Consider the following 12,223-nt stretch of genomic DNA (forward strand, 5'->3'; position numbering starts at 1 on the left):
TAGGATCTTGAAATCTCTAACTTACCTTAATAATTAATGAAAGGCTATGTGATGGGGCACCTGGCTGGCTCAACCTGTTAAGCGTCCAGCTCTCGGTTTCTGTTCAGGCCGTGATCTCAGGGTTTCGTGGGTTTGAGCCCCACATGGGCCTCTGCACTGGCAGCATGGAGCCTGCTTGGGATTCTCTGTCTCCCTCTCTCTCTCTCTCTCTCTCTCTCTCTCTCTGTCTCTCTGCCCCTCCCCTACTTGCACTGTCTCTTTCTCTCTCAAAAAAAAATAAACTTTAAAATTTTTTTGAAGATTACTTTAAAATAATTAATAAAAGGCTTTTCTTTTTCATGCTTGGTATCTTTTTTTGTACCTTCCTGTGTCCTCACTAATTGAAATATTGGGATGCCTGGGTGGCTCAGTTGGTCAAGTGTCTGACTCTTGATCTCGGCTCAGGTCATGATCCCAGTGCTGTAGATTTGAGCCCTGCGTCGGGCTCCATGCTGACTGTGTAGAGCCTGCTGGGGATTCTCTCTCCCCCTCTCTCCACCCCTCCCCTGCTTGAACTCTCTCTTAAAATAAATTAATAAACTTTAAAAAAAATAAATGGGGGGGGGGCACCTGGGTGGCTCAGTCGGTTAAATGTCTGACTTCGGCTCAGGTCATGATCTCATAGCTCGTGAGTTCGAGCCCTGTGTTGGGCTCTGTGCTGACAGCTCAGAGCCCGGAGCCTGCTTCGGATTCTGTGTCTCCCTCTCTCTCTCTCTGTCCCTTTCCCACTTGTGCTCTGTCTCTCTCTCAACAATAAATACATGTTAAAAAAAATTTTTTTAAGTATTAAAAAATTAATAAAAAATTAATTGAAATATTATCTGTCCTTCAAGGTGCAGTTGAAACTCTTTCTGCATTAATATATTTTTTTTTTTCATTAGAGAGTGAGAGAACAAGCAGGGGAGAGGGGCAGAGGAAGAGAGGATTCTGTCTCTTCCACTCAGCATGGAGCCCAATGCAGGGCTCGATCCCAAGATCCTGGGATCGTGAGTTGAGCTGAAATCAAGAGTCAGATGCTCAACCTACTGAGCCACCCAGGTGCCCCTATATTAACCTTTATTTAAGCTTTCAGTCAGAGCATCTACTCCCCTCCCCAGAGCTCATGGGACTTTGGACTGTTTACAGTCCCCTCTGATACCGCCTTGTAACCTATCCTGGTGACTTCCCTTCCACCACCCCTCATCCCTGCGTGGCCTTAGCACCTGCTCCCTTTATGTAGTAAATGCTTACCAAAAGTGATGTTTTGACAAAAAAGAGCTAAAATCCCTAAACCCAAATAAACTCCCCACTTCCTGGCCCTCCCCTTGTAATCTCCTTCTAGATACATCCCGAATTCCCATACACAGGGCCATGTCTCATCAGCTCCTATGTTTGCCTTTTCTAGTAACTTTGCCTTGAGGGACTAGTTATTTGCTTTAATCAATAGGTATTTGTCCTTGAGGTTGAGGGGATTTGCTTGTTACTATCTGAAGGAACCACTGCAGGTTTCAGTTTGTTTTTGGTGATTGCCTTCTGTCCCCTGGCGTGGGGGCCTGGGATCCCTTGTTTACTTTGTATCTGCCCAGCCCCTTTGTTTTTACCATCCTGTTCCTTTCCTTATTCTTAAGATGTCTTGTATTGTTCTGATTGAAATCAAAATCCTTTTGTTGGTGGTGAATAGTCTGTGAGGTCTCACAGACACCCATATGGAGGAACTGAGGTACAAAGGGGACAAAAACAAGCATCCTATAGTCGGGGAAGAGCCCTAATGCCAGGAGTCAGGAGACTTTGTGCTTTGGTCTCAGTGACCTCCAGCCTGCTGTGGGACCTGTGACAGGCTCTGATTGTAGGAAGCCATATAGGGGTCCCACCCAAAGTTACTGGAGATTGAAGTTACTACACTCAAGTCTGATCTGCAATTAGGACTCTGAACTGGGACCGCACACACACAAATACACACTACCTGCTAATTATCCCACAAGGTTCCAAGTACACGGAGTTTCATTCCTGTGTCTCTTCTCAGCCAAATCTAGAATTGTCTTCTGTATAAATGATTGGCTTCAGCATTGTCCAAAGGGTATAGAACGTGAGCCACGTAGATAATTGTGAATTCTTTAAGGAGCCACATTAAAACAAGTACAAAAGAAACAGATGAGAAATTCATTTTAATAATAATTTAATTTTAGGGGCACCTGGCTGGCTCAGGCAATAGAGCATGTGACTCTTGATCTTGGAGTTATAAGTTCAAGCCCCATGTTGGGCGTAGAGGTTACTTAAAAATAAAATCTTTAAAAAAATTTAATTTTAATTTAAATCCATTTAAATTAATTTTAAATTAATTTTAAAATTAATTAAATTAATTAAATTAAATTAATTTTAATTTGAATCCATTTTAATAATATTCATTTAAAGTATTTTGTTTAAGCCAACATATCAACATATCATCAACATAAAATATTACTGAGATATTTTACATTATTACATTCTTACACAAATTTTTTTTTAATGTTTATTTATTTTTGTTAGAGAGAGAGAGACAGAGCATGAGTGGGGGAGGGCAGGGAGAGAGGGAGACACAGAATCCGGAGCAGGCTCCAGGCTCTGAACTGTCAGCTCAGAGCCCAACGCAGGGCTCGAACCCACGAACTGTGAGATCATGACCTGAGCTATAGTTGGACAGTCAACTGACTGAGCCACCAAGGGGCCCCTACATTATCATATTCTTAAGAATCCAGTGTGTGTTTTGCATTTACAGCACATCTCAATAGACGAGTCACATCGCAAGTGCTCAATGGCCACATGTACAAATGGCTGTCGTACTGGACAGTGTAGCTTAGACCGTGTGTTACTCTTCTTTGTCCCTTGGCACTTAGTCCAGCCCCTGGCTTAGATTAGGTGTTCAAAAACCATGTGTAGGATAAATTAGCAATACTGTAGCCTTGATTTTAAATATAATCTATGAACACAGACAGATGTTAACGTTTTCCATTTATGTTAAAGGTCAAAGGTTATTGCTAAAAGACCATTTGATGCTACTGGTAGAACTAGACTTTTCTATTTGAATTTCATCAAATTCAACAGAATTCTGAGTATTTCTGTTTCAATATACATATTTCAATTTTAGCCCTATTGGTTTTGTTTTTAATCCTTCGATCAAAAAGTCAAACTTTATTTCTCATGGCCTTGACTTTTTTCTTCAGGCATTCAAGAGAAGCTGGACTACATCACAACTTTAAATATAAAAACTATTTGGATTACTTCATTTTATAAGTCATCCCTTAAAGATTTCCGACATGGTGTTGAAGATTTCCGAGAAATCGATCCTATTTTTGGAACAATGAAAGATTTTGAGAATCTGGTTGCAGCCATACATGATAAAGGTAAACTGAGTGGTAGGTGGGGGGTGGGGGGTGGGGTGGGGTGGGGGTGGGGTTGAGAAAAGCATTCTCCAATTGCTTACTCAAAGCATTTTTTTCCTTAACAGACCTGTATTTGTCTAATATAATCTCTTCCTAACATTTGAAACATTTTCACTCATTAGGTTTAAAATTAATAATTGATTTCATACCAAACCACACCAGTGATAAACATGCTTGGTTTCAACTGAGTCGGACCCGGACAGGGAAATATACTGATTATTACATCTGGCATGACTGTACCCATGAGAATGGCATAACCGTACCACCCAACAACTGGGTAAGTACCGACTTGTCTGATTTACAGAGAGAAAATCGGCAGATCTTCGGTGATTAAACTGGTTATCTATAAAGTCCTTTTAAGGAAAAAAGTGAATGGGTATAGTTTTGGGGGAGGGGAAAATTTCCCAAATAAATAGAAATAACCTACCCAAGGCTTGTAATCATTTGGATTTGGACTTTTTATTCCATTGTGGAACTGATGTGTTTTAGCACATTAAAGCCTGTACTTTCTGTTATTAGCTCCTTCCTCCCTTACTTCCCATGTCATCAGACTTGGACTCCGTGTCCTATTAGGTCAGTAACGGTCTTGCTGACTCCTCCGTCTTTCTGACTCCAGACTCCAGACTCCTATGTCTTTCTGACTGTGTGACTCCCCTGTCCAGTGAAACCCCAGCCATAAATGAGTCTGACCGTCCACTTTCTGTGTCTGTGCCTTCAGAGACATCACACATCCATTGTCCTCACCTGAACTGAGGCATCCAGTCTTGGAATTTTACCATCCAGGCCCTCTCTCTTCCTCAAACACCCTTCTTGCCATCTCTGCCTCTTATCATGCTCAGCGGCAAGCTCTGCTTCGAAGGGTGAGCAGAAGTCATCAAACCTGCCTGCTCCTATACCCACCCTCTTCCTACTCACCTTTTTTTACGGCAGAGACCGGGTCCGTCTTGTCTGGGGTTACCAGACTTATGAGTAAAAATCCAGGAAGCCCAGTGAAATCTGAATTTGCATAGTTTCTGAGTATAAGATATTTCATGGGACATACTTACACTAAAACTGATGCACTGTGTATCTGAAATTCAGATTTAATCGTATGTTTTGTATTTTATCTGGCAACTCTGCCCCTGTCCTGGGCTGGTCCCCCCACCTGCTCTGGTTCATGTCTGTCCTGCTTTCTGCAGAACTGTTTACCCTGGATCCTCTGGATCTCTACCCTCCAGTCCCTCCTCCTCGCTTCCTGACCTTCTCCAGAAACACTTAAAGAGGCTGACTCCTGGGCATCAACTTTTAGATGAACCAAGGGCACTCAATATCAACACGTATCAATGCTGACTGTGTGATCTTCTCCCCGCCAACCTCTTGTACCCCAGGTTTCATGAATAGTACTAGTATGCAGCCTGGTGAGCGGGTTATCAGCAATCCTGGCAGTTTTAGCTCCTAAATTTTTCTTTTCCTCAATCCCACACACTCGTTAAAATGATTACGATATTAACAAGCATTTACTAAATGCATACTATGTGCCGGGCTCTGTGCTAAGTGTGTTATATTCATTCCTTCATTTAATCTGCCCGGCAAGCCTATGGGTTTTAATTCCTGTGTCGCAGATGAGCAATGTTAAACACCTTGCCCTCCGTCACACAGCCAGTAAATGAAAGGGCTAATGATGGCACCGTCCCACCATACAGTCTACTTCTAAAAATCGCTGCCCATACTTCCAACCATATCATCTCTTGCCTGCAGGCCTGTAACAGCCTCCAGTTTCTCCATCCTTCCATCTGTTCTCCACTATAGCCAACATTGTTGGCTTTTTGGGTTGGTTTGTTTTTGGTTTTTTAGTAGTTGATACATGGATACCTGGGTGGTCAGTTGGTTAAGTGTCCGACTCTTGATTTTGTCTCAGGTCATGATCATACAGTTTGTGAGTGAGTTCTGCATCGGGCTCCGTGCTGACAGCACAGAAGCTGCTGGGGATTCTGTCTCTATCCCTCTCTGCCCCTCCCCCACAGGCACTTCTCTCTCCCTCTCTCTTTCTCAAAATAAATAAACTTAAAAAATAGTTGATACATACCAAAATATATGTAATATATGATAGATGTATAAAACATCTTGTGGCATAACCATACAATGGAATACTACTCAGCCATAAAAGGAATGAACTATTGATAACAGGCAACACCATGGATGAATCTCAAAAGAACTATACCGGTGAAAGAAGCCAGACAGAAGGGTACATATTATTCCACTTAACATGAAATTCTAGAAAATGGAAACTCATCTGTAGTGACAGGAAGCCGATTAGTTGTTTAGGGGTGGGAAGGAGATGGGGAGGAGTGGAAGATGGGGTCAGGGGGTCCCAAAGGCTGGATATATTCACTATTTTGATCATGGTGAGAAGTTCACAAACATATACACATGTTGAAACCGATCAGATCGTACACACAATATGTGCAGTTTATTGTGTTCATTTATACGTGAATAAAACTGTTAGAAAATATAGGTAATATGTATCTAAGTAATAATATAGTGAACATCAATGAGCCCATCCCCAAATTAAGAATTGAACATTACCAACACTGCTGAAAATGCCTGCAGGTTCCTCCCTGTCCCTCCCCACGCCTCCTCTTAGGGGTGACCACTGCCTCACATTTGGAGGTTTTCCAAGTCCTTGCTTTGTGTTTTTCCTGTGCTACATATGCTACATATTTTTAAAAGATTTATTATTTAGTTTCTCTTGTTTTGGACTCTATGATAAATGTCCTGGTGCATGTAAATCTCCTGTAACTAGCTTTTTCACTGTTTTTAATGTTCATCTATGTAGAGTCCGGTAGCTGTGGTTTATACATTTTCTTTCTTTTTTTTTTTTTTAACGTTTATTTCTGAGAGAGAGAGAGAGAGAGAGAGAGAGAGTGTGCATGAGCGGGGGAGGGGCAGAGAGAGAGGGAAGAGACAGAGGATCGGAAGCAGGCTCTGTACTGTCAGTGCAAAGCCTCATGCAAGACTTGAACTCACGAACTGTGGTCCTGAGCCAAAGACTGATTGAGCCAACCAGGTGCCCCTATACTTTTTCACCGTTATGTAATATTCCACTGTATAAATATTCCATGATTTACTTATCCACTCTTCCACTGATGGGCAATTGGACTGTTTCCAGGGGTTTATTTTATTTTATTTTATTTTATTTTATTTTTTTACCATTATTAACGATGCCATGGTAACATTCTCATTAGTCTCTTTGTCCCAGGGTGTATGTGCAAGAGCTTCTGAAAGGCAAATGGCTAGGAGTGAAATTTCTGGGTGCACGAGACTGCATGCTGACCTCTGCAAGATAATACCAAACTGATTGTCAAAGTGGTTGTACCAGTTTATATCCCCTCCAGCAGTATAAAACATACATATTCTCCTTAACTTACTGGTACTGCCGGACTCAATAATTTTTACCAAGTGAACCTAAATTGGTATCACCTTGAGGTCTTCATTTTCCATTTATCTAGTTGCGAATGAAGATTTATCTAGTTATTAATGATGTTGAACATTTATTCGTACATTTCATTCACTTGAGCTTCCATTTTGGTGAAACACCTGTTTATGGTTTCTTTCCTCAGTTTTCTTTTGGGTTGTCTGTGTCTTTGAAATTGGTGGGGTTCTTTTTGTATTCTGGATACCCATCTTTTCTTGGTCGCATAGACTGTAAATATCCTGGTTTGTGTCAGGGCCGGCGATGAGGGTGTGTTTCCTTGAAAGGCGGCAGCTGCCACTTAGCTCCACCCACTTGTTTTAGTGGCAATTTGGACCCACCATGACTGGGTGTTCCAGTTAAAAAGAAAAAGATTTGTGCAAAATCCCCCAGTTTGTAAATGTTGTCCAGATGTTTTCCTTTGCATGAAATGAACAAAAGCCCAAGCTAGAGCCCTGAGGAACCGCCCCATTGAAGGAACCAAGCTGACTTAAAAGTAGCAGCGAGAGAGGCAGGAAAGTCCGCCAGGAGAGTCACGCTTTGGAGTCACATTTGTGAGCATTCCTAGAAAGAGGAAATCAGTGCCAGGTGCTTGAGTCTGCTAGATTTCTTTTACTCCTGAGGGCTAGAGGGTTTTGATTTTTATTATTTTATTTTATTATTGTTATTTTTTTAAGAAGAGTTTTAAGTGGATGATTCTACTAATTTTCCAAGGATACAGTTTAAATATCCACTCTGTGGATTCAAACTCCAAGACCAATGGAATGTATCTTTCTCCCCAGTTGACCATCATTTGCATTTTTTTCACAAACAGGAGGAGTCCAGAGCCTGGATAGAAGGTTCAAGAAAATATGTTAGAAATGTCTGTTCTTTAGGTTCTTTCTGGGACTCGACAGCTCCACTCCCATCGCCCGCCCCCTCCCCCCCCCCCGACCTCCCAGGCCCATGCATCACTGCCACCCACCTGCACCCTCACCACCAGCTGCTGTGGGCCCAAGTGGGGAGCAGTTTCCTTTGGTCTTGGTTTCCAGTGACCCCTCACCCCAGGCACATACTTGCCCTTCCAGACAAAGCTGACTTCCCACCTTGCTGCATCCTGCCCCTGCTGCATCCCCACACTCAGCGGTGGGACACTGCTGACTGGGCTCTTGGTTTGGGCATCCCTTCTGCTTCCCCACTCTTCCCTCTAAGGGCTTCCCACTAAGGGGCCCGGGAGGGCTCCCCTGGCCTTAAAAGGGGCTCAAGTCCCATCTCATTCTGATCTGCCCCACTCCATAGCCCTGGCAGCAGCAGATACGGCCAATGGGGAGGGGCGTTCAGCTCCAAGATGCCCCCAGCCGACCTGTGCCTCAGTAGGTGTGGCTCACACCTACTCTTCTTCCTTCCCACCTTGCCTAGTCCTTGCTCAAGGTCAGATGGTCCCATTTGGGGCACAAGAGGGAAGGCAGGAGGGGTCTGAGGCCCCTACCCTCTGTAAATGGGCTCCAGCCCACCTCACCACCACCCTGGAATCTATTGCAGTGAGGGAAATGCAGTCCACCCATTATCCAGGAGGCCCAGGTTCCCTGTGGCAGCCACCTCAGGTGGGCCGCAGCCACTGCCCGACCCCATCCACTTCCACCCTAGGCCTTGGTTTCCCCATGCCTCACACGGGGCACTAATAACAAGGAACTAGCCTTGCTCACTCCCACCCTTCCGCTCCTCCCTACCCCCCAAGGTTCTGGTTCCATCTTTCCTCTGTTCACAAACTACCTCTGGACAGTGTGTTGTTTTTGTTCAATGTTTCCATTCTTAGACACACATCATCGCTGCCATGACCACCACATGTTCGTCCTCATTGCTTCCTGCTGTTCTGCCCGCATCCCCCTCCTCCAAGATGCTCTTAGGGGAAGGGGCCTTGGGCAGAGCAGGCTGGGTTACCGACCACCCCAGTCCCAGGGAAAGTGGGATGCTGTGGCAGAGCGAGGCGGGGGGGCCTTTATTAACCATGGAGGGTGTAGGGGCCACCTCCTCCCCATTCTGCCAGGGAAGAGGTAGCCATTATTTGTCCCAGCCTGGTCCTCCCTCCCCCAATCTTGTTTCCGATTTGTAGTTATTGAATAAAAAAAATATCCTGTTCCGGAGAAAAAAAATGTCCGCTCCTTAAATTGGCCTCATTCTACATTTGAGAGCATTGGTTTGCTATTGCGGTTGTTAGGAACAGCTTCTACTAGACAAATATACCCCAACTACATCTGTGCGGCATCCGTGGGTGACATTTTAAGGAATGAATTTATCCAGTGCTCTCCCTAGAAGGAAAATTCCGAGGATTCGCACACTCCGCCTGCACCGGGCCAGGGATGGCAATGATCGTTTCTTTGCGGGCAATGCCATTACGTGGATGCTAAGAAGGTGATATGCTATTTTCTGTTTGCTAGCTAAGCGTGTACGGAAACTCCAGTTGGCACTTTGACGAAGTACGAAACCAATGTTACTTTCACCAGTTTATGAGAGAACAACCTGATTTAAATTTCCACAATCCTGATGTTCAAGAGGAAATAAAAGTGAGTACAGATACCCCCACAGACTTCTCCATTGCATGGGTGTAGAAGTGGGTACCCGATACACTTTGTGTTGAACAGTAATTGTTGACTTCGGCTCAGGTCATGATCTCGCGGTCCGTGAGTTCGAGCCCCGCGTCGGGCTCTGGGCTGACGGCTCAAGCCTGGAGCCTGTTTCCGATTCTGTGTCTCCCTCTCTCTCTGCCCCTCCCCTGCTCATGCTCTGTCTCTCTCTGTCTCAAAAATAAATAAACGTTAAAAAAAAATAAAAAAAAACAACAACAACCAAGTAATACAATTAAACTCTGGGATTATGGAGTCTGAGGCAAATATTAGACCCTCAGACATGCTGGTCGTTCCTTCCTCACACAATGGACAGGGGAGGGAGGCAGAAATACCTTGGTAACTTAGCCCTGAGGTACCCCTCTGCCTGTGATGATGAGAGGATGCAGTGAGGTGCGACAGAGTGTGGGCTCTAGATCTGAGCCTGCATCTGGACCCAGCGCCACTGCTGCTACTGTGGGCTTCTGGGTGAGATATTTTGCTTTCCGTGTCTCTGACCCCTCATCTGTGAAACACGGTCGAAAGCGGATTTGTCTCACGGGCTGTCTGGAACATTGTGGGACATGACCCATGCACGGCCTTCTGTATCCAGGTCGTGTTCTAAGCACTGGAAATGCAGCCGCGAATAAAACCTGCTCTCAAGGCATTGTCTGCAAACCGAGGGGAGGGCACACAGTGACCAACTAAACGTGTAACGTGTCGGGTAGCCCCTGAGGGTAAGGGACATCAGAGTGCCAGGCACAAGTTGGTTTGGGGCCATCCCTCCGTGGAGGCCCTGTTTGGACAAAGACCTGAAGTTTGAAAGGGAGCCCCGTGGATGTTTGGGGGAAGAAGGTTCCAGGCGGGAGGAAGAGCCAGTGCAGAGACCTCGAGGTGAGAGCGTGCTTCGTGTGTTTCAGGAATGACGTGGAGGCTGGTGGATCCAGTGACCGGAGGGAGCAAATGGAAATGCAGGACACCAGCTAAATTTTCATTTCAGATAAACAACGAGAGAGATGGTATCTGGGACCCGCTTCTGTTAAAACATTACTCGCGGCGCATCTGGAATGAAAACTTAGCGGGGTGTCCTGTGTTTTATCTGGCAAGCCTGCCAGTGCATAGGAGTGACACGAGAGGGAGGGTTAGGGGCTGAGATCCAAGAAGTGGAGACGAGGGGCGGATCCCACGGGGTCACGAAGGCTGCTGTAAGGGATTCCTGCTGAGCTGCTGAAGATCCCTCCGTGGCCCCTCATAGGAGGCTTCCTGTCGGCGGTCACCACACAGTGGTAATTCCAATACCCAACAAGACAGATATCAGCTGTGTTATTGCTGCTGCTGCTGCTGCTGCTGCTGCTGTGGCTGTAGTGGGCAGGGATTCAGGTTAGTGGGGGAGTGTTCTGAGGTCGGTAGGTGGGGAGGGGACCCGAACAGAACAGAGAGCTGTGGGTCCCTTTCTATAGCTCTCACCCTGTCAGCTGAAGGGTGAGAGTGCAGGTGGCCACGCTGGAGCCACCGAGGGTGCCCACAACCCTTAAGTTTGTTCTTGTTTTTTTTTTTTTTCTTTCCTCTTATGTTTATTTACTTTTGAGAGAGAGAGAGAGAGAGAGAGAGAGGCAGAGAGAGAAGGAGACAGAGGATCTGACTTGGGCTCTGCGCGGATAGCAGTAAGCCCGATGCAGGGGCTTGAACTCACAAACTGTGAGATGATGACCTGAGCTGAAGTCGGATGCCTAACCAACTGAGCCCCCCTGGGCGCCCCTCTTGTTTTTAAGTACTACCTCTAGGGAGATATAATTCACATAAACATAAAATGCACCCCTTCAAGTGTATAATTCAGTGGTTTTAGTCTCTTCACAGAGTCGTAAAGCTATCACCACTGATTTCACAACATTTTCTTCACCCCCTAAAGAAGCCCTATATCTATTAGCAGATACTCTCCGTGCCTACCCCCCCCCCCACCCCCCATTGCCGGCAACCGCTAATCTACTTTTTGTCTCCGTGGATACGCCTGTTCTAGACATTTCATATAAACAAAGTCGTACAATATCTACCTGTATGTCTACGATATGTATCTGTATTTATAATCTACATTTAATAAGTTGAGAAACTGCCCAGCTCTATTCCAAATCAGCTGCACCATGTTTAGTCCCGGTAGCAATGTGTGAGGGTCCCGATTTCCCCACATCCTTCCTTGCCAGCGCTTGTTACCGTCTGTATTCTTGAGTACCGTCATCCTAGTGGGTGTGTAGTGACATCTCACTGGGGTTCCGATTTACGTTTCCCTGATGGCTAATGACGTTCAGCATCTTCGCATGCGCTTATGTACTTTATTTTTATATCTTTGCTGGAGAAATGTCTGTTCACATCCTTTGCCCATTTTAAAATTGTGTCATTCGTCTTTCTGTTGTTGGTTTTAAGATTCTTTTGAAGTTTATTTATTTTGAAAGAGTGTGAGCAGGGGAGGGACAGAGAGAGAGAGAGGGAGAGAGAATCCTAAGCAGGCTCCACACTGTCCAGAGCAGAGCCCTACCTGGGGCTTGAACCCACAAACTGCAAGATCATGACCTGAGCCAGAGTCAGATGCTCAACTGACTAGGCCACCCAGATGCCCTGGTTGTAAAAAAATTTGTATAGGGGCGCCTGGGTGGCTCAGTTGGTTAAGTGTCTGACTCTTGATTTTGGCTGACAGGGAGGAGCCTGCTTGGAATGCTCTCTCTCTCTTTCTGCCCTTCCCCCGCTCTCTCTCTCTTTCT

At 45.3% G+C, this 12,223-nt stretch overlaps 1 protein-coding gene across 1 annotated transcript in view; it reads left to right on the forward strand.

Moving 5' to 3' along the window:
• The window catches only part of SLC3A1 (solute carrier family 3 member 1), a 53,275-nt gene that overhangs the window by 18,411 nt on the left and 22,641 nt on the right, over window positions 1–12,223 (forward strand). Inside the window, exons 3-5 of the mRNA XM_047851299.1 lie at window positions 3,219–3,398; window positions 3,560–3,714; window positions 9,306–9,431. Coding sequence (XP_047707255.1) covers window positions 3,219–3,398; window positions 3,560–3,714; window positions 9,306–9,431 — 461 coding nt within the window. The remainder of the gene's footprint in view (window positions 1–3,218; window positions 3,399–3,559; window positions 3,715–9,305; window positions 9,432–12,223) is intronic.

The sequence above is a fragment of the Prionailurus viverrinus genome, chromosome A3, assembly GCF_022837055.1.
Source record: "Prionailurus viverrinus isolate Anna chromosome A3, UM_Priviv_1.0, whole genome shotgun sequence".
Classification (NCBI taxonomy): Eukaryota; Metazoa; Chordata; class Mammalia; order Carnivora; family Felidae; genus Prionailurus; species Prionailurus viverrinus.